The 26763-nt window shown below is 39.1% G+C and overlaps 1 protein-coding gene across 1 annotated transcript in view; it reads right to left on the bottom strand.

Moving 5' to 3' along the window:
• Positions 1–7183: 7183 nt before the first annotated feature.
• The window catches only part of LOC150063186 (ATP-dependent translocase ABCB1-like), a 52907-nt gene continuing 33327 nt past the window's right edge, over positions 7184–26763 (bottom strand). Inside the window, exons 20-27 of the mRNA XM_090332858.1 lie at positions 24715–24918; positions 22964–23064; positions 21856–21996; positions 20031–20187; positions 19034–19231; positions 10594–10800; positions 8374–8520; positions 7184–7733 (exon numbers count right to left, since the gene is read on the bottom strand). Of these exons, the coding sequence (XP_090188984.1) occupies positions 7527–7733; positions 8374–8520; positions 10594–10800; positions 19034–19231; positions 20031–20187; positions 21856–21996; positions 22964–23064; positions 24715–24918 (1362 nt within the window). The 3' untranslated portion in view covers positions 7184–7526. The remainder of the gene's footprint in view (positions 7734–8373; positions 8521–10593; positions 10801–19033; positions 19232–20030; positions 20188–21855; positions 21997–22963; positions 23065–24714; positions 24919–26763) is intronic.

Genomic DNA, 26763 nt, shown 5'->3' with positions numbered 1-26763 from the left:
GCGTCAGTGAGTCAAGGCCTGGAGGGTAGCCACATTATGTGACTTGGATTCCTTTCACTAGGAAGGTGGCTAAGTTCCAAAGAAGAAGGAATCAGTACAGCTGAGGACTTATTCTTGAACTTAAAATAGCTCTAACCTTCATTTTGTTAGTCAGGGCTCTCAGAGGAAAGAAAGGTGTCTGTCTACTTCTCCACGGTTTCTCACACCATTCTCTGCTTGGCTCACTAGATTTCAACATAACCTACTTCCTGTATTTTAAATGCTCCTTTGAACAGGTGGCTCCCTCTCCCTGGAACATTCTCCCTCCTTTCTCATTTCTACACCACCTGGCCTGATTCCTAGTCACTTGTCACTTTTCAGATCTAATTTATCAATCTCAATAAATCTTTAAAGTTTGCTATCTGTTCTCTTATTTTTCTTTTTTCTTTTTGTGGGTCATGGGACTTGAACATGGCCTATGCACTGTCTCTGAGCTCTTCAGCTCAAGAATACCACCCTACCCTTGAGCCAAGCCCCACTTCCTATTTTCTAGAGGTTAATTGGAGATAAGAGTCTCATGTCCTTTTGTGCCTGGGCTGGCTTTGAACCTTGATCCTCAGATCTCAGCCTCCTGAATAGCTAGGATTATAGGTGTCAGCCACCAGGCCTGGCTTCTTATTTGTTTTTCTTAATTTTTAATTTTGAAATAAAAATCTCACAAGAAGTTGAAGAGATCTTACATAGGATCCTGAGTACCTATCATCCAGCTTATACCAATGATGACATGTGGTGACTATAGTTCAAAATCTACACTAGGACATTGATATCATATTACTAGTAGACAAATCACTTTGATATTCAAAACAAGTCTATATAAAACTGCATATGCAATATATTCCGTGTAGTGTGTAAGGCTGAGTCACAGGTCTTATATGATGGACTGTATTTTAATTTGCCATTTTTTGGTATGTTTTAATATATCTTATGTCAATATTCATTTTTCACATTTTAATTGGCATGAAGTAATTGTCTGAGGTTTCATTTTGACATGTACATATCTGCATACAATGTACTTTCATTAGACTCATTTTTCCCATCACTGTCCCTCATCCCCTCTTCCCAATTCAGTCTCAATAAGCTTCCTTGTTTCATTTTCACACATGTAAACCAAGTGTTTTGACCATTTTCATCCTCACTCTCCATCTAACAGAAGTATTCATACACAAGACAAAAATCTGTTTTTACCTTTCTGTCACTCAATTTTAAGTGTATATTACTTGTTCAAAAAGTTTCATCATGGTCTCTCTCTCACACACACACATACACACACTGATCAGATTGATGCCCTTGCTTAGACTTATTTTTCCTATCCCTACTAACTCTTACAATTTAACAGCTTTCAGTGTGCTTTATGTCTTCCTTCATAGATACAATATATTTTGTTATAGTTTCCTTTCTAAATTCTCTTTTCTTCTAACACCTTCATATAGTCTCACAATTATATCCATGTTCTCTCTTACTCATGTTTATGTACGTATGCAAAATCTTGTGTTTGACATATTTATCTTTTAGGGCTAGCATCCGCAGGTGAGAGAAAATATGCCACATTTGTCCTTCTGATCTGGCTTACTTCACATAACATGATATCTCCGGTTCTGAGTATTTCCTTTCTCCTTTTTTTTTTTGTGGATCATGGTGCTTGAACTCACTGTCCCTGAGCTCTTCAGCTCAAGGCTACTGCCCTACCCCTGGGCCTGGGTGTTGTCCCGAGCTTTTTAGCTCAAGGCTACCACCCTACCCTTGAGCCAAGCCCTACTTCCTGTTTTCTAGAGGTTAACTGGAGATAAGAGTCTCAGGTCCTTCTGTGCCTGGGCTGACTTTGAACCTTGATCCTCAGATCTCAGCCTCCTGTGTAGTTAGGATTACAGACATGAGCCACCTGAGCCTGGCTGAGTAAAATAACTGTCTACACATTTCAATCAATCTAGTCATCAGTCATAGAACATCTCAGCTATTTCCATAGCTTGCCTCTTGTTTGAAGAATGCTTCAGTAAACTTGGATATGCAAATGGTTGTAGTATCCTGACAGCATTCCTTCAGAAATATGCCTAAGAATATATTGTTGGATCATGAGTTTTGTTTTTAAATTAAAAAAAGTTTATTTCCATAGTGGTTCGACTGGTTTTCACTCCCAGCAACTGCATAATGGTTCCCTTATGCTTTCTAAGTATTTCCTAGTGATTATTTGAGATTCACTGGTGTTGGTCATGTTATCTCCATTTTCATCTCTAATTTTATTAATTCTGATTCCTCTCTGTTTTAGTTATATTTGTAAGGGTTTATCCACTTTATTCTTCCATAGAACCACCTTTATGTTCATCGATTTCTTTATGTGCAGGTTTTTTTAGCCTTTAATTTGTTGATTTTCCCCTATCTTTATTATTTCTTCTACTAATTTTTGGTTTGATGAATTCTTATTTTTCTAGGAGCTTGAGGTGTGTTGTTAGGCTATTTATTTCATCACTTTTTTTTAAACCTATAGGCTCATAGGTATGTACTTTAATACTGCCTTTGCTGTATCTTAGAAATTCCGATAGAATTAGTATTCAGAAACATTTAAAATTTTCTCTTTAGTGACCCACATGTCATTTAAAAATGTGTTGTTCAGAGTGGCGGGGGGCTGGGAGGAGGGAAATGGGGACAGAAGCATGAGAAGGCGTATCAATGTTTGTGAAGTAATGCACCTTCTATCTGGCAAATATGTGACCCTTTTATTTACAATTAAAAAAAGTGTTGTTCAGTCTCTATGTGTTTGAATATTTTCCATAGTATGTTTTGATGTTGAGCTCTAGTTCTGGTATGGCTCCAGTCCATTCAGTTTGCAGCATTGTTGGGGTTCTTCATCCCTGGTCCCTCTCGACTAGTAGGAGGGATGGGGAAAAACACACCCCACCCAGTCCAAGCCAAGAGAGGAAAGGGCCCACTGTCCTCCTGCACTCAGCCTTCCTACCCCAGAGCACGAACAGAGACGCCACGCAGCTTCATCAAGGCAGGAAAATCTTTCCAATAAACCCCCTCCTGAGGAAGTCCCTCCAACTAATATACCCTCACTCTAGGTCCCAGCAGAGAGTGATAATAACACACTTGTAACCAATGGTAATCAAGTCTTGCGTCCTGCCTCTTGCGCCTTGCCTTGTCTCAGCAGAAAGTTATTAGACATGGCATTTCTCAGCCCCCAACACCCTCCCATCTTTATTTTAGAAAAAAAGAAAAAACCTAGGATATGTGGGGCTTCTATCATATCAGATTGACTGTGCCTGTCTTAGGTGTCGCCAAGCTCGATAGTCGTCTTACCTGTCATGGGATCACCAAGTCCTTTTTACTTGGCTCCTTACCTGTCATGGGATCACCAAGTACTTTTTACTTGGCTCCTATCTTAGGTTGATAGGCTAACAGCTGGGACTTGCTCATCTTTGACTACCAACCGTCCATTTAAGCAAATCAGACCTGAGAGGATGCACCTATTTCCATGGGAGCAGATGCCTGTCGTATTAGCATTCACTTTCTGCGTTGACTTTGTAGGCAAACAATATAGACAATTATATCGCATAAAAAATAAATCCAAACCGATCACTCCTGCCCATCTTTGATCAAGTCCCCAAATAGTCTTAACCAATCACCCAAAGTTAGAATATTAACATGTGTCATTTGTGCACATAATTCCAGTCCTCACATGCTGATTAATGGCTTATTCAAAGCATTCTCTGTAGGAACCGCAATGGCAAGGGCAATACCCATGGCAGTAACGGCAGCTACAGATGTGGCAATGGCCACTACCACTGCCGGGAAAATACCAGTCTTTTTTACTGATGAGTGGGAAAGCATTCTCCTCCGCCTGTACAGGCACTAGTATATACTGAGGGGTTCTGACTACAACAGCCAGAGAAAATAGGAAAGCATTCCAACATCAACTAAGAAAACATTAATAATTAGAGATTGAAACCAATAGAAAAAACAAAGACTATCACACAAGCCATAGGGAATAGCAGGGCAACGGAAGAATTAGAAGTCTTCCAATCCCACCCCCTTTTTGTTTTAAACTGTCTCCCATGTCTCTATCTTATCCTGTCTCACCTTCCAAAAATGATTCTGGTCCCTTCATTTTAAGGGGATTATGGGCGAAGATCCATTTTCTTTAACTTCAAGCTGACTCAGGGGCGTTGTCTCTATATTTTGCCAGGAACCCTAAAAAGCCTTAGCCTGTTTTCAACTATGGGCGGTGGCTCCCTATTTTGCAATTCTGCACCCGAGCACAGGCTTTCTAAATCACTACCACTTAATTCTCTCAAGTATTTTTCTGTCTGAACTTCTTTTCACCTGTTCTTAAACTGTTTACTTCTGTATAAGTTGCCTCATGGTTTAGACTTAGATTTACCCAATTGCCTTTGTTTTTCAAGTATGAATTTATTATTTAGCATGCTACTCGCTCAAAATTAATATCGGTCGTTCTGGTCTGAACCCATTCCGGTTCTTTTTCCGAACCCCTTATTGCCTCGCCCTTATACCACTCTGGCCAGTGACACCCTACCGTGCCGAAGTGACCTGCGCTTCGGAGGCAGACTGGGAATGATTATTAAAATCTTTTTACTGTTAAAAAACCTGGCTGCTTCTGTTGTGTTTACCTCTTTGACACAGCTGCAACTTCTTTGCCTTTTTTCTTCTTAGCTTTGGGAGGAGTTTTTGTTTTTTCCTCAATTTTCTCCTTGTGGGTTGCTTTTTTATGGGTTTTTCTTTATCTTTTACTTCTTTAGTTTGTATTTTCATTTCAGGTTTCTCTGGTTTGAGTTTTTACTTTGACTTTTGTAGGTAGTTGCTTGTATGTTTCTTGTTTACCACTTGTCTTTTTCTTGCTCTTTCTCTTTGTCCCTCTTTCTCCTTGTCTTCCTCTCTGTCTTTTTCTTTTTCCCTGTGAGCAATTTCAGCCTTCATTTTCCCTTCAGGTTTCCCTGGCCTTTCAGTCCCTCCTTTTTCTTTATTTTCCTTTCAGGTTTCCCTGGCCCGACAGTCCCTTCTCTATGTATCTTTCGCTTGGCTCACCTCGCCATCTGCCCCTTTCATGCCCCATTTCGTGCCCCACATTGGGTGCCAGTATGTCGGGGTCCTTTGTCCCCAGTCCCTCTCGACTAGTAGGAGGGATGGAGAAAAACACACCCCGACCAGGACAAGCTGCGGGAGGAGAGGGCCCACGACCTCCTGCACTCAGCCTTCCTTCCCAGGAGCACGAACAGAGATGCCACGCAGCTTCACCAAGGCAGGAAAATCTCTCTCTCTCCTGAGGCAGTCCCTCCAGCTAATATACCCTCACTCTAGGTTCCAGCAGAGAGTGATAAACAATAACACATTTGTAACCAATGGTAATTAAGTCTTGCGCCCTGCCTCTTGCGCCTTGCCTTGTCTCAGCAGAAAGTTATTAGACCCGGCCCCAACACAGCATCATTTCACTCTGAGTTTCTTTGTGGATTTTTTTGGGGAGAAGGTGGTCTGGATGACCTATCAACTGGTGAGAGTTGGGCAGTAAAGTGTCCTCCTTGTACTGGGGTCTAGTTGTTTGGAATGATTTTGATTTGAAGTCCATTGATTGGAGTCTCCTGACTGTTTCCAGGGTCAATTTGCTTGAGAGGAATTTTCCTCCCTTACAACCAAAACCAATCTTTGCTCATTCTCTTTTCCTTCATAGAGGCTGATGAAAAAAGCTCCTACTCTACTGTCTTCTCTTCCTCATAGAATCATCACTCGCAAATGACTTTTTAGATGTTACTTAGTTATAAAGCCCAACTAACATAGAGGAAGTTACAGACTGCCTCAAAACAGGGTCAAAAGAATGGGTGTGTACTGAACCTTGCACTCCTGTGCAATGGACTTTAAAACACAGGATCACTGTGATGAGCAAACAGTGCTCTCCTCAACTGGCTCAGACACTAGCAACAGGAAAGCTTGGAAGTTGAGTTGTGAGTAAGAAGAAATGGTTTAAAAAAACAACAACAACCCAAAGATCTCCTACTGAAATTCATGGACAAATGACTATTTTCAATAGCAGGAAATAGATTGGTGTACTTTTTAGTCTCCATTTAGATTGCTTCCATTGAACCAGAAAGAGGTCCATCATTGTTTCAAGCTGGGTCTCAGTGAGTAAACTTCATGGTAGTGTGAGGAAAATTAAGAATCTTGGGCAAGAAAAGGATTAAACTCAACAAAAGACACATCAGAATCATCACCATTGCATCTTCATCTTGAAGACCACACATAAAATGCTTTCAACAATGAACCCCCCTCTAAGCCATTACCTACAACTATGTTACACCCCAAGCTGCCTGGTTGTCAAATGGGGAAGTCCTTAGGGAGGCAGAAATCCTGGCTGTGAGAAAACACTCAGCTTAGCTCCAGCACATAAGCATGGGTAGCAATTTGGTCCTCATTTCCAGAGCAATCTCTAGCTTGCTTCCCTATTTGAGGCCCAAAGAAGAAGTGACTTGTTCTACCTGTTTCCTGCTTCATGGAGTTCTCAATATCTCCAAGTCAGTCTTTCCCTCATAGGTAGACCAGCTTGCTGGCCAGCCCCACACTCAATGGAATCTGTATCTAATGCTTTCTCGGAGTTATTAGAAATAGAGAAATGTAAGGACATTTGACTCCTGGTGCTGACAACTCAGCTAATAGCCTCTCAGATGACTTTCCAGCAATGCAACCAGCTGAGTGCTGGGAAGATGAGACAATGCTCTGTGTCAAAGTGCTGTGAGGTTCAATGACCTCTGCTGGTTAGACTGAAACTCCATTCTGGATTGAGACCAGTGTTTTCTGATCCTCTCAATCTGTCTCTCCTCCTCCCCAGCCACTGTCCTCTCACAATGTGTGCTTTTCACATTGACATAGCCATCTCTCCCTCTGTACTTTTCATATTCTTCTATAATCTTCTGTTTGCCACTGAAATGCCTGTTCTTATTTGCTGTCATTCACCTGTCAGGGAAGCACTCCTGCTGTACTGCCTTTATCCCTTGATATGCTAGTGATCAGTGAGGATCATTAGTCTGCCATTGTTTTCTTTTCTCCTCAAAATTCAATTTTAGGAGCCAAAATTATTTACAATATTCCAATTTGAAGAAAGTATTTTTATGTATTATAGACAATACAATCATAGATGGCTGTTTAGCTTTATTGTAAGTGCTTTTGTGCAAATATTTCTGCAAATGTTGCCATTTCTAAAATATTTTAGTAAAATAGATAGTTAAAATATGAAGGTATAAGTACAATTACACATTCTATAGAAAGACAGTCTTTAAATTCTCTTATGAATTGTATTCCATTTTCTACTCTCATGTTTCCTTTGATGATGATGCTTTTGTTACTTCAAAGGTTTTTTTAAAGATTCTGAGAAATGATCTTAAATTGAGGAAGAAAATGTTTAGTAGAGTATGAAATCTAGTAAGTGCTTGCTCTTAAACATTGATTACATATCAAAAACATCAATATTTAATCTTGCATGTAACAGTTCACTGGCGTTTTGCTCCAGTCTGGACACTGACCAAAGTAAAATAGATGCCTTTCTGTGCCAGCAGCTGTTGGTGGGTGCCATACTCCTGGACTGTGCCATTCTGGATCACCACGATCAAGTCTGCATTCTGGATGGTGGACAGGCGGTGAGCAATCACAATGCATGTGCGGCCTTCTCTGGCTTTGTCCAGGGCTTCCTGCACAACCTGTCCCATGATCACACAAGTTAATGCTGATAAAAGTACTCTTCCTTGAACTTTTCCACAATAGCAAGCCCCACAATTTTCTTGTTGTCCTCTTTACCAAGTTGTCAACAAAACCTAATAGAGACTTTAGGAACCAGGTGTCTGCCAGAGAAAAGCTTGATAATTCTTTGCCTCATTTCTGAGATGCACTATTAAAGATACAGCAGTCTATCTGTCTCTTCAAACCTTCTACAAAGTGCCTTATGAGGTAAATGTGTAACCCAACTCTATAGCTCATTCAGGAAAGCTGAGCAAAGGCCAAACCCAAGGTCTTGAAGGTATGAAACACCTGTCATCTGTCTGTCTTTCAGATATAGCTGTTTATTAAAGCACAGTAGCATGACGGACATTTCTCTTAGGCACAGTCAGATTTTGCTTCAGTAGAAATGGGAAATTGCCTCTTGTAGACAACTTGATGCTGAGGTGGCTTGGAGTTTAGGTGCTTGAACACTAATCTGCCCTATATCATCTTTGCTATCCTAAATAAGTGTTTAGATATCACTGACAGCTGACAAAAATCACTGTCACCCATGGCTAAATTTTGCCCACTACAGTGGCAGAGAAAAGTATAAAGTTAAAGCTTTTAAGGACAAATCCTTACCTTTTCACTCTCTGTATCTAGAGCTGATGTAGCCTCATCCAAAAGCAAAATGTGAGGCTGTCTAACGAGGGCACGTGCTATAGCAATACGCTGTTTCTGACCACCAGACAGCTGAGCTCCCTTGTCTCCGACTCTGGTGTTGTATTTCTGTAAACAAGATTGGGTTTTTCTAAGATAAAAGTGATAATGAAGTTCAGATCTACAGTTTTCTCATGGTAAATAAGAATATTAGAAACGTTTGTGTCAGAAGCGAAGAGTAGATTCATAGAGAACTGAACAACAACAACAAAAGCTCTGAATGGTTTGTTTAAGTTTGTTTAATCTGTTTTCCTATAAATACCAAGAAAGTTTGTAAGGATATTGTTGTGATACTGTTACTATTCAATTTTGCTTTTATTTCACTTGGGACAAAGGGGGGGTGTAAAAGCAAGGAAATTTGACACAAGATAATTGAAGTTAATCTTATTTCTAACCAGCAGGGGGGGCCCTCTGCATAATTTTAAGGTGAGGAAAGAAAAATTTTTTGGACATTAGACTTTTGAGTGAGATCTGATTTAATATTTCTCTAATTGTAATGAATACTAGGGAATTAGATGTTCACATCTAGCTTTTATAGCTAAAGTATCATTTCAAATTGTTTTGGTTTTAGCATTCTTCCAAAACTTCTCAGTTATTTCCTATGGTAAACAACTGTCTCTTTCAATACGGTGATAGGAACAGGGGGTATATAGAAGAAGAGGAGGAAAAGAAGGAGAAGGAGGAGGAGGAGAAAAGGAGAAATACTAGTGGGATATAGCATCATGTGTAATCAGAAAACTGTACTGTCTTCCTATTTTCAGGCCCTTATCTGGATGAATTTCTTTTCAAATGGATTGTAAGACTGATATTCTGTATAGGATTGCTATTTTAATCACTTTTTATGGCAACTCTAATTCAATGATGCTCAGAACAAGGCACCCTTTTGCAGATGGAGTTTGTCAGAGACTTTGGTCTGGCTCCACCATGCACTATGGAAGGGAGGCACTGAAGTATGGCTGGCTTCTATGCTTACTTATACAATAGGATTACCAGGCTTTAATGAAACAGAACTCCACCTAGAAAAATCGGATTTCTAACAAATTCCTTTGTGATGGGAATCCTGACTTCTCACTAGTAATGGGATTAGCATTTTAAGCATGAAACAGTCTAGTATCAAGAAAAATCAATTATCCCACAGACTGTGAAATGACAAGTGTGGGAAAAGGGCTCTTTCCTAGGACTGTGCTTGAGAGTTTTCTTGAACAAGTGCCTAAATAGAAGGGAAATCCTGGAAAGAGGTAAGCAAACTGATCTCACCAGACCTCTCTATAAGGTGATTGCTAGCCTTGCTGGTTTGAGATGGCAAACCTTTGTTCTACAGGAGTGGATACTGGGAAGGGCTGATTAGCTAGGTAGACATGAGTTCTAACACAGGACCTAAGAGAGCTTTTAAAAAGAGGCTGAGAAGTTTCACTAATGTAATTTCCTAGAGTATCTGAGAGAATGCTTACAGGAAATCACATAGGTAAGATGTGGCAATCAACCCTACAAATAAGCTCAAGGTTTACAAAGGTACACTGATTAGAAATGACAAAACATTATAGTTGTTCCAAAGGCACAGCCCCATAAAGACAAGCTATCTTTCTCACTTGGGTCCAGCTGCCTAGCCAGGTCACACTCTAGAGTGAGCTTCGAAGTTTGGAAGAAAGTGGAAAAAGGGCACAAAGAAGAGAACAGAGGAGAAAAATGTGGAAGGAAGCTCATGCTTGCCTCCTTGGCAGGACAGAATCAGCAGGTACTCAGGTGAAGGTCTAGGATGCCTGTACTTCCACTAGGAAAAGAGGCTTCCAGATGTTGTACTAATCTCTAGACCAGAAGAAGATGGAGCTGAAAATCATTCTGATTCTCCTGGAAAGTTTAGTCTTGAACAGGTCTAATATTTTCATTGCTTTCTTACAAGCACATGACCACTGACAGGAATGGGAAGTTAGGTAGATGCCTACTTGCAGGTAGAATCTGCTTTGGTTATTATTTTTCTCTTCACATTTGGGAAACTGGACTTTTAAAAATCAGTTGATAGGCTTAGCAAAACAGCTTAGTTGGCAAAGTGCTTGCTAGGCTATGTTAGGCTCTGGAGTCCATCAAGTGATAAGGTGGTACTGCCTTCCTGCTCCTGGACTCTTAACTTGGAGAGAGACTTACCTCAGGCAGTGAGTCAATGAACTGGTGTATGTTGGCCTCCTTGGCTGCCCTCACAATCTCATCCTGGGACACAACCCGGCTGTTGTCTCCATAGGCGATGTTCTCAGCGATGCTGCAGTCAAACAGGATAGGCTCCTGGGACACAATGCCCAGGTGTGCTCGGAGCCACTGCACATTCAGTTGCTTTATTTCCTTGCCATCCAGAAGCTACATATAAGAGTTCAGAGATCAACTTCAGAACCAGCACACTTTTGACTTGAAAAGTTAATATCATTATTTCATACATTAAAAACGGCTGTGTTTCCATGAGATTCAAGAGGTTTCATTTGTTTTAGTTTGGATTGCCATGGTTAACCTAACAATTAAACAATTGTATGTCATGTTTCCCATACTTAACACAGGTATCCAATTCATGCTGTAGTAGATAGAATCAGACTTCTCCTCCCCAAACGTATTCATGTTCAAATCCCAGGAAATTGTAAATACTTCATGCTAAATGCCTATGAGAGATGCAAATGGAATTAAGGCTACTAATCAGCTAACTTTTAAACAAGACAATTGTTCTGGATTATCTTGGGGATGCCAGTGCAGTCCTATGGTATCCTAACTGTGGGAGAGGAGGCAGGAGAGAAAGTACAAGACTGTGCACTGTGAGAAGACTTGCCCAGCTGGTACTGGCTTTGAAGACAGAGGAAAGGAAAAGGCAGGAGAATGGATTGTCCTTTGCATTGCTGAGAGGAACACAAATCAGCCCCCCTGGTTATATCCTGGAGAGACTTCTTTCCGATTTCTAATCTCCATAACTATAATACATTTGTATTGTTAAATACCCAAATTTATGCTACTCTAACATAGCAGCTACAGGTAGACTAATGCAATGCCTTATTCTCTTAATCATACCCTACAGAAAATGGATCGAGTATTGGTGTGGAAATAAAAAATAACCACCTGGGCACTGGTGGCCTATCTGTTGTCTTAGCTACTCAAGAGGCTGTTTGAAGTCAGCCCAGATAGGAAAGCCTGTGAGACTCCTATCTCTAATAAACTGTCAAAAAGCTAGCAAGTAGAGCTGTGGATCAAGTATACTTGTGCAAAAGAATCTCAGGAACAGCACCCAGGCCCTGAGTTCAAGCCCCAGAACACACACACACATGAGTACGTTAGTTTCTGATCTAACTTGAGTCTGAGAATTAGATGCAGTGGCTAAATGGAGAACAATGCACATGGGAGATGGCTGTTGTATCTCCCTGTAGATGATCTTGAGAAAGAAAGAGAATTAATTTCTATGACTTAACTTTCCTTGGGAATAACACAAGAATATGACAGCTCCTACACTCACAGAATTGAGGACAATGTGAGATCACAGAGGATTTTTGCATGGCACAGGACAAGTTACAACTGAAGTGCTCAAGGGCTGACAGCAATTTGTAGTGTGTGTGTGTGTGTGTGTGTGTGTGTGTGTGTGTGTGTGTGTGTGTGTGTGTGTATGATGTGCTTGGGATTATAGAAGACAGAGAGACAGGTGTATGTATGAAAGGACACTTGGCATCTTCAAGACTGAAGTATGGGAGCAGGGAAGGAGTTACCACCATTCCCTAGTAACAGGCTTCCTAGATCACCTGCAGAGGATGGGCAGAGGATTTATGTTAACCTTGCTGATGAAGAGCCTTAGTCTTTCATGCAGGAGAGTTTTATTTTCTTCAGGACAATCTTCTGTCATTTCAGAGAGAGAGGTAATCATGCTTTCTGGAGCAAACCCCAGTGACTGGATTCAGCTTTTCTAAAAGAGAGGATAAGCATGTGCTTATCCATATACGCTCTTGCTTATATTTGGCTGGGAACTCTGGGGTACAGTGTGGTTGATTTTTGATGCAGAAATATGTATGTGAAGCTGGGAGCTCCTGGGATAAATAACCTTAGCTTGTACCAAGCCCAGTTTCCATGGAAACTACTCTGAAATGATACTTTCCATGTTTCCATCCATCATGTGAGGATGAAAAACAGAAGGTGAATAGAAGCAGCAAAACTGTATATGAATATGCCAAATGTGGCAGTGCATGCCTGTGATTTCAGCATTTGGAAGCTCAGTGGATCTACAGTTTGATGCCAGCCTCTGCTACATAGTAAAGTCTAAGGCATCATGGGTTATGTATGGATCCTCCCTCAAGAGACAACAAAAACCATTCAAGGATCTATGCTTAATCTTCACACAAGCTGGCAAGATTTATCTCTGATTAGAAAGTCATGTTACCAGATAAGAAAATGAGCCAAGTTAAATAGTTCTAAGGCCACAAAATAATCAAGGGAAGTATAGTTGGATTGGACTGGTACACAAATATCTCATAACAGAAAAAAATACATATTGCAAATTTTTCTTATCCATCCATCCATCCATTGTTAAGTATCAGCCATGAATTCATGATTTGGCTATTCTGAATGATTCTACAACAAACATGGATGTGCAGATATTTCTATATTTTCCATTACTTAATTTTAAATTCAAAATGTTCTTTAATTTAAACAGAATCCATAAAACCTTTATGCCCTCAGTTCCTACAAACTTTGATCTTTCTTCTTCACAACCCTGAAGAATATATTTCAATATTCTTCACAATTTTACCAAGGTTCCTTCAATTTTACCAAGTCTTTGATTTCCAAACTATGATTAGTATCAAAATAAGCAAGGACATTGATAGAAGTAAAAGGCTAACCTTTATCTCACTTGGATAATCCAAATCGCTATGTTATTTACTAGCTCTCTAGAACATTCTAAGTCAAACCAAAGTCCAGGTCAAGATTCAAAGTCCTCTGATGGTAATGAGAACATCTTCATTCTAAAGTAGTCCTCTGTTTAGATCTTTTCTTCAGTTCTTTTGGTCAAATGATATCCAAGTCCACTAACTTACTTTCACAAAGCTTTAGGAACCAATTGGTAGTAATCTAGTAATTACTGTAGATGTTTTTGCTAAGAAGTCTAATGATCATGTACCACTTGGCATGATTTGAAGCTCTACAGCAAGTGCACGGAAGTTGATAATGCATTTCACTGAATAATTGAGAACATGCTGTGTTCAAAGTGTTGTCTTGAAATGATTTCTGTCCTATGCCATCAGCATTCATTTTCATATTATTTCTATCCATCTTTCTGTATCTCAAGGGATTCACAAGCTGAAAACTCTCCTCGACCCTCCTGTTCCTGAAAGTAAATTCTGTTGCAGGACTGAGATGCATTGTGCAAAATCTTGGAGGCAGATGTCCATTCCTCTTTGGTAGCAGTGGGTAAGCCTATTTGGGTTATGGCAGATTAGAGTTTTTATATCAAAGACCCTAGTCTTGTGACTCCAGGTTTGCAACAATCAAGACATGAGCATAATTCTCTGCAATGTGCAGATCATAGGATCACAACTGCAAAGCTGTGATTCTAAAACCTTGTGGTAGTCTTCTTTATATCCCCTCTTCCAACCCTTCTAAAAAGTAAGCCCCTAATTCTTTTTTATTAAATAATCACCTATTGGAATTAGACAGGGTGGCTCTTGTTTCCAACACTGAATGTAAATGATACTCTCCATGTCTTACCTTATGCACTGCTTGTGTTTATGCACTTGGAGAACAAGCATGAATCTTTCTCCTCTTACATAGTAATATTACTGTTTAGCTTTGTGTTCAACACTAACATCTTGTTATTACCAAGTGTTTTTCCCCAGGAAAGTGACTGGATGTCCAAGGGACTGTCAGATTTTTTTGGGTTCTATGTGTTATAATAATGAAAAAAATCCCTTGAGAATCACTCCTCTTCATAAACGTTCTGTTTCACTTAACTTGCCTCTTTGCTCTCCTAGGATCAAATGACTTATCAACAACATCCACATTTCCTGTGAAAGACACCTCAAATGTTTGTCCACATTCAAAACCTATTTAATTTCTTAAAAACCAGCTTTAACAAAGAACACATGTTTTCTCTCAAATGTGGAAGTTAGTTTTAATTTATAATTATATAGATATAAGCATAAGTCTGTAAGCATGTAAGTCTATATGGGTCCTATATACATGCACATAATGAATTAACTGAAGAATGGTATATGCATGGGAGAATTCAAGTGGTGTAACTTCTTTGAACAGCCAAGTCATAGTCTAAAATAATAAATACCAGTAAGCTGGCACTTAAGGTGTTTTTGGAGAAGGTCAAGAGGATTTGGATAGACAAAGAGAGGAATAAGATGAGAATGCAGTCACTAATATTCAGTGTTATTTCCTAAGAAAGTCGGAAAATTGAGGGTATGCGTAGGATTGGGGAGGAACGGGGAGAAGAACAGAAGGATTGAGATTCATTGTACTCATAAATGGACATTTTTGAATTGAATTTGTATGACTAGTTAAAGATAATAAAAATATAATTTTTAAAAACAAAGTTCTAGGTCTCTTGTTTGTTCTAATGCGTGGTAGTACATACCCCATCTCCTCAGTAAATGCCTTGAGAACACATACCATGCCCTGCAACTCTTTATAATACACTGTCTTAAAAAGGACCTTTTTGATGAAAACTTTAAAACCCTAAAAAAGGAAATTAAAGCAGAACTGAGGAAATGGAAAAACCTCCCATGCTCCTGGATTGGAAGAATCAATATTGTGAAAATGACAATCTTGCCAAGGGCTATCTACAAATTCAACGCAATACCCATCAATATCCCAATGTCATTCTTTAAAGAAATAGAAGGGGCAATCCAAAATTTCATATGGAATAATAAAAGACCCCGTATAGCAAAAACACTTCTTAGCAGAAAGACCAGTGCAGGAGGAATTTCAATACCAAATTTTAGACTCTATTACAGAGCTATAATTTTCAAAACAGCTTGGTACTGGCACAAGAACAGGCCTGAAGACCAATGGAATAGAACTGAGGACCCAGATATTAAACCACAGACCTATGGCCACCTAATCTTTGACAAGGGAGCCAAAAAAATAGAATGGACGAAAGATAGCTTCTTCAACAAGTTGTGCTGGCAGAACTGGTTAAGCACCTGCAGAAAACTAAAGTTGGATCCTTCTTTGTCACCCTGCACTAGAATTAACTCCAAATGGATCAAAGACCTGGAGGTAAAAGCTGACACACTGAAAACTTTACAAGAAGGAATAGGAGATACAGCAGGCCTTCTTGGCACAGGTCAAAACTTTCTCAACAAGGACCAAGAAACAACAAATCAGAGAAAGGCTGGATAAGTGGGACTGCATTAAACTGCAGAGCTTTTGTATGGCAAAGGACATAGCTAGTAAATTAATTAGGAAGCCTACAGAGTGGGAGAAGATCTTCACCAACCATACAACAGACAAAGGTCTCATATTTAAAATATATCAACAACTCAAAAAATTGAATCACTCCAAAACTAATCTCCAAAGTAACAACCATCCCATTAAAAGATGGGCCAAAGACTTAAAGAGAGTCTTCTCTGAAGAAGAAACAAAAATGGCCTATAGACACATGAAGAAATGCTCAACATCTCTGGTCATAAAAGAAAGGCAAATCAAAACAACTCTAAGATTCCACCTCACTGCAGTTAGAATGGCCAGGATCAAGAAAACTATTAACAACAGATGCTGGAGGGGATGTGGCCAGGAGGGATCACTACCACACTGTTGGTGGGAGTGCAAACTCATTCAACCACTATCGAAAGCAGTATGGCAGTTCCTCAAAAGACTAAACATAGAGCTCCCCTATGACCCAGCAATTCCACTACTTGGCATTTACCCAACTGTCCAGAAACAAGGGTGTACTAAATCCACCAGCACAATGATGTTCATGGCAGCACTATTTAGCATAGCAAAGATATGGAACCAACCCAGATGTCCCTCAGTTGATGAGTGGATCAACAAGTTGTGGTATTTGTACACAATGGAATTCTATGCTGCTGTCAGAAAGAATGACATTGCCCCATTTGTTAGGAAATGGAAAGACTTAGAAAAGATCATATTAAGTGAAGTAAGCCAGACTCAAAGGAACTTAGGCTCAATGGTTTCCCTCATTTGTCATAATCAGTAGAAACCTTGGGCTCTCCTAGCAGAGATTTGCAATAGAGCAAAACCTCGATACAAAAGGCCATATAGTAGGACACTAAATGAAAGGATCTCTAGGATATAGAAACATAAGCCATATAATGAATGATTGTTGTTCTTAAGGTACTATGTTATCTCTCATCTCTTTTGCTGTCCCTTGGTTAACTCATATTGTTACAGTATCTCACTTTGTTACCTGATATATCGGATATATTTGTATTTGGTTATTTGAAATTGGATAGGGAAGGGGGGAAAACAAGATGAGGGGTGGGGGTTGGGGGGAGGGAAATGGGGACCAAGACATGTGAAAGGGTATCAATGTATGGGAATTAATGCACCATCTATCTGGCAAATATGTAACCCTTCTATTAATTACAATAAAAATATATATAAAAAAAAGTCTGTTCAGGGTCTTGATCAGAGACTGAGAGTTAATATTTTCTCCTCTAATTGCTCCAATGTCAGCAAGCACTTTGTTTAGAAGCCATGTTTAAACCACAAAACAAGCATAAAAACAGCTTGCAGATAGCATATAAGGAAGAAATTATAACAAGCTTGAGTTACTATTAAAGTAATAAACTGTCTTTAAACAGTGATTTTTTTTGTGGCTAGGGATGTAGTTCAGTGGTAGAGCTCTTGTGCAAGTTTCTGGGTTCATTTTTAACCACTGCAAAAAACAACTGAGTAATAACAATTAATTGCTACAAAAAGAGCTTCGGACAACAGTTTTTGTTGTTGTTGTTGTTTTGGGGTTTTTTTTGGCCAGTCCTGGGCTTGAGCTCAGGGCCTGAATGCACTGCCATGACTTGGACTTTCTCAAGGCTCTACCACTTGAGCCTCTGTACCACTTCCAGCTCTTTTTCTATGTATGTGGTACCAAGGAATCAAATCTGGATCTTCGTGCATGCTAGGCAAGCACCTACCACCAGGCCAAACTCCCAGCCCAGCACAGGTTGAAATTTTCTTCTCATTTCAGCCATTTGTGTACCTAGGGAGATGGTGGGTAACAGTTTGCCAGTGCCCACAGCACTACAGGTGATAGACATTTTGAACATCAATGGTGAAAATAAGCAATAACAAAATGCCTACACAATGGAAGATCTGACTCTAAATTCCAATCTTTCCTACTGTGGCTTTTTCTATCCCCCTGCAGTCGCTTCAACTTACTACTCCAAACACCTAGCTCATATCCAGCACCTAAGAAGGACTCGAAGCTTTGCTGAATATGTAAATCTGGATTTTTCTTCATCTTTTAACCCCAGGAAACAAAGTAAGTATTCATTTGTATTCTTCACTGACTCCCTTAAAGTGTCCATTTTATGTTTCAAGGCCCTCATTCTATCAGTATCTCATCCTCAAACAAAAATGCTCTCAATTCTCTTTTCCAAATATAGTCCTGTATGTTTATCTCCCCAATTTAGTTGCTTATCTTGTCTCTTCACCTTTGACCTTCTTTATGGTCTGTACCCACTTGAATCTCCAGCTTCCTTCAACCCTCCACGAAACACACTAATGTGGGTTCACAGAGATTAGAAAATGTCAGAGATGGTCCATTCATTGGTAGATCTTATCATGTCTCTCAGTCTTCATTTTACACAATCTCTTCAGCATTTTTTCTTGCTGCTCACCTTCTCCATTGTGAAACTCACCCCCTTCTTGCTTTCCTCTTATTTGTGTCTCCTAGAATCCTGCCTCTATCCTTCTAGTTGCTTAACTTTTGTCATCTCAGGCAGCTGAAATCTAGCCCCCTAGTAAGGGAGACAATGAATGTAAAGTCCAGTTACAGAGGAGGGCTGAGGGCCAGGGTTGAGGCAGAGGTTGGAGAAATTGGCTGCTGCAACTGACACAGTGTAGACACTAAATCTGGGCCTCCACGAATTTACCCACAAGTCCTAGAGCTAAGAGGCTTGAAAGATACGACTTGATAAGGTGAAGAAAGCAGATCCAGGCACATGGTTGATGTAAACTCTGAAAGGAACTGAATAGGAAAGCATGCTCCAAGTAATTATCATGGTCTCTCTATAATCCCATTGTTCTCAAAATTTGAAACATGTGCCTTTATTTCTAAAAAATATGGTTGCTTGGCTTTTTCTTTAAAGCTTTCCAAATATGGGGGTGGGAGAGCATGTTGAAGGAGTTTAATAAATCTCACTGAATAATAATAATAATATATTCAAACAATCTTAGGATTGTACATCATAATATGATTTTAAAAAATAAGTATGTGACAAAACTGTATAGACAGTAAGAACTCTACTGTTTTAGTAATTTTTTTATTCAACATATTTATATTCAACTTCCATTTGTATGATGCATCTACAGTATAATAGACATGGAACAATACACTAAATTTAATTTTGTTTTTTAAAAAAAGGAAAGAGAGCATGCTCACCACTGTGCCGGCCAAGGGGTCATAGAAGCGCTCCAGGAGCTGCACAACCGTGCTCTTCCCACAGCCGCTGCTGCCCACCAGAGCCAACGTCTGGCCCTTCTTCACCTGGACACTCAGTCCCTGAAGCACTGGGATGTCTGGCCGGGTGGGATAGTTGAACTTCACGTCCTTAAATGTCACATTTCCTTCCAGCACATTCTAACATGAGAAGAGTGACAATGAATGTGATTGTTGCAAGGCTGAAGGCACTGACTGAATAGGTTAACCAATCTAATACTAGGCTTTAGAAAGAGGTGAACTCTATTATACTTAAACTTTATTTCATACAGCAGGAAATAAATCAGGGAGAAAACAGTCTCTATAGATGTGTATACACACACACAAACCCATATATGTTGTTTTTAGTTTATTTTGCTTTGTTCCAGTCCTGGGGCTTGAACTCAGGCCCTGGGCACAGTCCCTGAATCTCTTTGTGCTCAAGGGTAGCACTCTGCCACTTGAGCCACAGGACATACTTCTAGATTTTTCTGAGTAGAATATTGGAGATAAAAATCTCATGGACTTTTCTGCCCTGGCTGGCTTTGAACTGTGATCTTCACATCTGAGCCTCCTGAGTAGCTAGGTTACAGGCATGAGTCATCGGCCCCTATCCAGTCAATGTTTTTATAATATGGAATCCTAACATAAAACCCTGCAATGTAAATGTGAAAAATCTGTTCTTCTAGAATAGTTACCTACAGAAAAGAAAGTCTGATTATATGAATATATATATATGTGTGTATATATATATATATATATATATGAGGCAGTGTTCTGATTTCCCTATTAGTTTGTGAGATAAAGTACTGGGTAGCAATACATATTATCAGCATTTACTGAAATGCCACTGTGATCTATATATTATAGCATCATCAACATATATAAATTTTATTAAATTTCCTCCTCAAATACTTTTAGGAATTAGGAATGAATCATACTCTCAAAGCATCACACTCACTGGTTTTAATCCTTTTGTGGTATAGCTGTCAATCTCAGGGACTCTTTCAATGAGCATGATGACATGGGATGCAGAAACTTTAGCTTTGACATAGTCAGGAGCAAAGGAGCTTGCTGGCCCAACTGCCATGGCACCAAAGACAATAGCTGAAAAGACCCTGGGAAATAGAAAACAAAAAACACAACATGTTAATACCTCAAGGGCTGCAATGGTAGCAAGCTGGTGCTTTTATGCTTAGGAAACAATGCCTTAAGGAATTATAAACAGATGAAGTAAAGGAAACTTTTCTCCAAAAATTCATGATGGATGGATTTCTAAGTTGTCCATTATTTGCACATCTTTTGATATTCTAGCTTCGTTACTACACACATTTTTAGCATTTCTGTTGAAGAGGTAGTTTTTGTCTTTCTGATCTGGGCTGGGCTTGTAACATGGTTTGGTTCATAAGATGTGGTGAAAGTTACTGTTGATTTCACGCTGATGATTCAGATGATCCTTCCAGTCCTGTCTTCTCTCTCTTTCAAGTAGGTAATGGTGCATGGCAGTTCAGATCCATGCTATACGAACCAGATGGGGAGAACTGACATAGATTTGGGGCAAAATAAATGTTTATTGTTCTGTGCTACTGAGGTTACTGGATAGGTGTTACACAATATTATAGGGAAATTGACAATGAATATACTGTGTGGTGTTGGCAGTGACATTATATTCTTAGAAAACCTGTGAGACACCTACAAATTATATGTTGCCAAATCAGGAAGCACATAAGATCAAACACATTTTTTTCACTATCAAACTGCATGTTTAAGTAGTTTGTAGCTTAGTTCACTTCAGGAGCTTCTTCTCCAACTGAGGTGCCATTTTCTTCCTTCCTTCCTCCCCTTCCTTCTTTCCTCCCCTTCCTTCCTTCCTTCCTTCCTTCCTTCCTTCCTTCCTTCCTTCCTTCCTTCCTTCCTTCCTTTCTTCTTTCCTTCTTTTTTTTGCCAATCCTGGGGCTTGAACTCTGGGACTGAGCACTTTCTTTAGGCTTTCTCAAGGCTATAGTTCTACTACTTGAGGCACAAAACCACTTCTGGCTTTTTCTATATATGTGGTACCAAGGAATTGAACCCGGGTCTTTGTGCATGCTAGGCAAGCACTCTGCCACTAGGCCAAACTCCCAGCCCCTGAGGTACCATTTTCTTCTGTTCATAAAACCAGTTCAGATTCCTAGATTCATCATTTCACTTTTCCACTTGTTATATTGCAAGTGCTCTTTTATTTTCTAAATCAAGAAATAGATTATCCTTCCATATCTCAGAATTTCCAGAAGTTAGCATACCACTTCATACATTCACTGCCTATAAGTAAGCATTTACAGGGAGCCACCAGACTCCTTGCTCAGAGTTAGACTTCTCAATGTCCAGGCCTGGTGGAGAACTGAAGGGACTCAACCCTCCCAGCCACAGCTTGGGAAAGGTCAGACATGTGAGTGAGCACTGGGGAAAAGAGGTCTTTGAAATGAACTACACAACATGAGGAGGAGGAGAGGAGGGAGGAAGAAAAGTAGAATATGACGGAGGAGGTAACACTATTAAAAAAGAAATATACTCATTACCTGACCTATGTAACTGCAAGCCCTGCTTATATCATTTTTATAATAAAATTTAAATAAGAAAAAGAGAAGTTTACTGATAAAATACTATGTCTCAAGAATGACATACAAAGCAGTCTCTCAATCAGCAGGATTGCCTCATGAACCCTCACCTTAGAGAGTTCAATCAAGACACAAAGTATGTGAATCCTGTCTTTGCTTTTAATTAGCAAGCATTAACGCAGTACTTACAACAGAACATCTTCGAATTCCATCACTTCACGTGCCACCAAGTAGGCGCCAAATCGAAAACATGCAGCACAGGAGAAGTACATCATTGCCTGAGTGAAAGAGAACGTGATTCCAAAGATGTGTGCTTTCTTCAAGGCATTTCTGGAAAGAAAATAGTTGAAAACTTATTCCACTTTCAAAGTTCTCTGCCCCTGTCTTTAAAAAAAAAATCCCTTCAATACTAGGGCTTAAACTCAGTGCTTTTACTTGGCTTTTTTTGTTCAAGGCTGTCACTCTTCCACATGAGTCACATTCTCACTTCTGGCTTTTTGCTGGTTAATGGGGGTAGGAGAGGGAGAGGTAAGAGTTTCCTGGACTTTTCTGCTCAGCTGGCTTCAAACTGTAATCCTCAGATCTCAGCCTCTTGATAAATTAGGATTACAGGCATGAGACACTGGAGTCTAGCTTTTATTTCTTAGTCTTTAAAATGTAAGTGGATAAGTTGGCAGAGGGACATAGAAGAGCACCCACAAAAATGGATTTAGTGTCTTGAGGACTAGTTATATCCTCCTTTTACTTCCCAGTCATGAGAATTTACGAAACTGCCTCATCTTGCTATTCCTCATCTTTGATGTAGGATTAATTATGTACTAGAATAAAGGTAAATGAAGCCTGTGAACTTTGTGCAGAGCCTGTTAATGATTAACAAATGAACAGTCCCTCTCAGATTGTATACAACTATTGAATATAGACATGTGTCCTCTAAGCAGTCATTCCTCACACATTCACCCAGCACTCACAAGTGGCATGAACCATCTGGCTCTCCTGGGGGAAGAGGCTTGGCCCTGACTTTGGGGATCTCAGAGTTCTGTTGGGTCATTATTTATACACTGGAGGTACATCACCAATAATGTGCTATGCAAAGAAAGAACTAGCTTGTAACAGGTTCTTCTCAGAGATGCTCTTAACTAAGTATGAATGTGCCATTTTTCTGCTTCTCAGTTGTTGAATGCTTGTTGGTACTCTCTCTACTTGCACTTGACTTTTTGGTCAAAATTATGCTTTTGGAAGCAAATATTATGATTGAAATATTTCTCATACTCCTGTCCTGCTCTTTAGGACTTCTTACCTGTATGGTACCTGCAAACTCTGTGCATACATCTGTTCAAATTTTTGCTCCTGAGTCAAAGAAACTACTGTTCGGAAGTTTTCTATTGCTTCAGTAGCGATCTGCAATAGACATTATCCATGATAAGGAGGCCAAAGACAAAGAGAGACAAAGTTAATATGAGTTTGATGAAACAGATTAATAAAATTATAATTACAAGTCATCTATGTAACATTTAGTATTTATTGTGAGCATCTTCTCCATTACTATTTTTTTTTTGCCAGTCCAGGGGCTCAAACTCACAGCCTGAACACTGTCCTTGGGCTTTTCCCAAGGCTAGAGCTCTACTACTTGAGCCACAGCACTACTTTCAGCTTTTTCCTTTGTGCATGCTAGGCAAGCAGTCTACCACGAGGCCAAACTCCCAGCCCATGTGAGCATCTTCTCTATGGAAAAGTAGATTAAGTAAATATCAAACTAAGTTTTACATCTGGAAAAGACATGAACTAATTCAACCTTCTCTTCTTTAAATCAAGTCAAAGAGGACACTTTCCTAAAACCAAATAGCTTATATGCATTTGCAAAATTCCATTGGTAGATTTCTCTCTTTTTAGACCTATTTTTTAATACACACTTCCAAACTGTGTATATGATATTTCATTTGGGCTTAAGAGAAATGTTATTTCTGTTAGTTTCAAACTTAACACAGTGCAAAGTGAGGAAACATTTATTTATCATACCCACACAGTAATGGTTAAGCATCCTGGAGTGTACCCAGGTAACTTAAAATGTCAAATATTAATTTCCACAGAACTATCTTAACTTTAAATCCTATTCAGAGGATGAGTGAAATTCACTGGAAGTTGAGCACTCGCACTTCAAGTGCCACTTTTGTTTAGATCTATTTTTAAGGGGTCAGCTCTGTTCTGTGCTTTCATTTTTGTAGTCATCCAAAACAGCTGACAATCGAACTACTCTGCTACCAGAAGACCTGTTCCCCTTTACCACCACCACCACCTCCTCCTCCTCCTCCTCCTTTTCCTCCTCCTCCTCCTCCTTTTCCTCCTCCTCCTCTTTCTTCTTCTTTTTAAATTTCCAACATAGCACAACTACCAGAAACACAACTAAGCTTATAGTTTGGCTCTAAGAATTACCAGCTCATTGGCATATTGATTGCCTTTGTCTCTGCCTCACAGAAAACGAGAGCCTACCTTGAAAGGTCTCTATAAAGACCAGAACATTTGCCAGAAAACCCAGTCGGTGACACAGAAGCATTTGTAAACTTGTGAAAGAATATAGACAAGGTTAAACAGAAAGGGGATAAAAGATAGTGTGATAGAAGGAATAGAACAAATAGAACAAATCCTAGTAGGATTTATCCTAATCTCCATCATATAAAACAGGCCTACTTTCTCAATAAAAGAGATCAAAACATCCTTGAGAGAAAGAGGGAGAAATGTAAGGGAATGGTGTGGAGAAAAAAGCGGGGATGGGGGAGGAAAAAGGAAAGAACTGAAGGAGAGTAGCAGACATGAAGAAAACAGTGTGAAGACAATGGCCCAAGACCAAAAAAGTGTAGGGAGACCCATGTCAGTCCTTGAGCCTGGGGATATGTAACTACTTTTCTTTCCTTCAAATCTGCCAAATAAAAAATCATGCTTTGAGAAATAGTTATAAAACCATTCTCAGAGCATAACTAATAACAGGGAATAACAAAAAAAACACTGATAATCTTTTTCTCACTTTAAATAAGCAATTGTATTTAGACTCACCTTCCCGGAACCTTCCAATATCTGGTTATCTTTCAGGGCTTGTCCAGACAACATTTTCATCTGAATAATTCCTCCTATTGACATTATGGGTACAATTGCTAAGAGCAAAAGGGCTAATTGCCAGCCATAGATTAAGGAAATAATAATTCCTGTCCCAAGATTTGCTATATTCTGGGCAAGTAAAGCAAGCCTGGATCCCATTGCCTGGAAAATAAATCAAATTGGAGGCACATTTTTTAAACTTCAAGCATATTTATTAAATGCTATAGTGCATTTGATCACACATAATAGAATGAATTTTATTAGACATATTTATACTATAATTCAACATTAAAGTCTATTTTTGCAAAATAGTAAAACATTTATAATATTCACACTAGAATAGTTAATTGTTACAAATGGATAGAATTTTTGTAGTGTTTTGAATGTTTTGGTGTTAATATATTAACAATGAACTTTTATTGCTTATAACAATCTAGACACATTTTTTTTCCTTTTCTCTTTAAAATTTATGCTAACAGGGCCAGGAGAGTAGCCTAGTGGTAGAGTGCTTGCTTAGCATGCACAAAGCCCCATGTTCTATTCCTTGGTACCACATACACAGAAAGGCCGGAAGTGGTGCTGTGGTTCAAGTGGTAGAGCACAGGCCTTGAGAAAGTTCAAGGACAGTGCCCATGTCCTGAGTAAAAGCCCCAGAACAGGCAAAAATATTTATGCTAACATTCTTTTTTCTCTTTACAAATGATGTAATAGTTTTATTTTCTAAAATAGTTTAGAAAATTTTGATTAATTCATCTTTTTTTGTATTTCATTGTAGAGGTAATGTAGGGGTTACAGTTACAGTCATCCAGTAGTATGTACAATACTTTTTGAACATTGATATCTCTTCTCATGTTTTTCTTCCACTTTCCCTCCCTCAATCCCCTCCCAATCATCTTGTTGATTAATTCATCTCTGAAGTGTATTCTTAATGACTGATAATGTACTTCCATGAAAATTATTTTCTTAATTATTAAATACAAGTAAAACTTTACTTGTAAAAATTTTGAGTTTCTAAAATGTAAATTTCCATGACTGCTGAAAAACTCAAAAGTAGATTAATAATTCAGAATTCAGTTGTATATTCCCATATTCCTTTTTTGTTTTATTTTTTGGTTTCATTTTGGGGACATGTATTTAGGACCTCACATTCTCACTTAACTTTTTTTGTTTAAAGCTGATGTTCTACCATTGAGCCACACTTCCATTTCCAGCTTTTTGCTAGTTAATAGAAGTTAAGAGGCACACACTTAGATTGTGTGCCTGGGCTGGCTTTGAACTTTGAATCTTCAGATTCCAGCCTCCTGAGTAGCTAGAACTGTGGCTGTGAGCCACCAGAACCTGCATCTTTTATTTTGCTTTAGTAACCAAAGCATGATCACTGAAGCAAGGCATGTAAAGTAGCAAAGTAAGTTTCTACAAATTATGTTATAAAGGGAATGTGTTGGGAACCAGATACTTGAGTTCCTTGAGCAATAGTTTGGAATCTGTCTCTTCTACTTGAAGAGACCTACTGTCATTGGGTGGTAAGGCATAGGAGAACTCTACTATCTTAGTCTTTGAAGCTAGAACAAAGACCTCAGATAGCTTCATTTGCAAACCATACCCCTTCATGTAAATTGCTGAGCTGGCAACATGTGTAGCTTGCCTTTCCTTTTGCAAGTGCATGTAAATATAAATGTGCTGAACTATGGCATCTCCAAGACCTTTGAATGATAACAGCCCACCTTGCCCAGCTTTCTCTGTTATGTGTGAGTATGTGTCTTTTCCTCAATCTCCTACCATCTTCCTCAGAGAGTACTTCATCTGGGCAGTTCATATCAAGAATGGTATAAATTGCCAATATTAGGTATGTAACTACTTATAATTTAGCCTGAAATTTGTTGTTAAGCATATTCAAATATATCTGGGCCAATATAGAATCTTTATAATGATTAATTTCACCTGTATTTCATTTTGAAAAAATTCATGCAATAGGAAATTAGGGAACTTAATTACATTCTGCACTTG

Source organism: Megascapheus bottae, chromosome 5 (genome assembly GCF_031878675.1).
Source record: "Megascapheus bottae isolate mThoBot1 chromosome 5, mThoBot2.hap1, whole genome shotgun sequence".
NCBI classification, from domain to species: Eukaryota; Metazoa; Chordata; class Mammalia; order Rodentia; family Geomyidae; genus Megascapheus; species Megascapheus bottae.
Note: the sequence above shows the minus strand (reverse complement) of the source record. Positions and strands in the feature narration are given on the sequence as shown.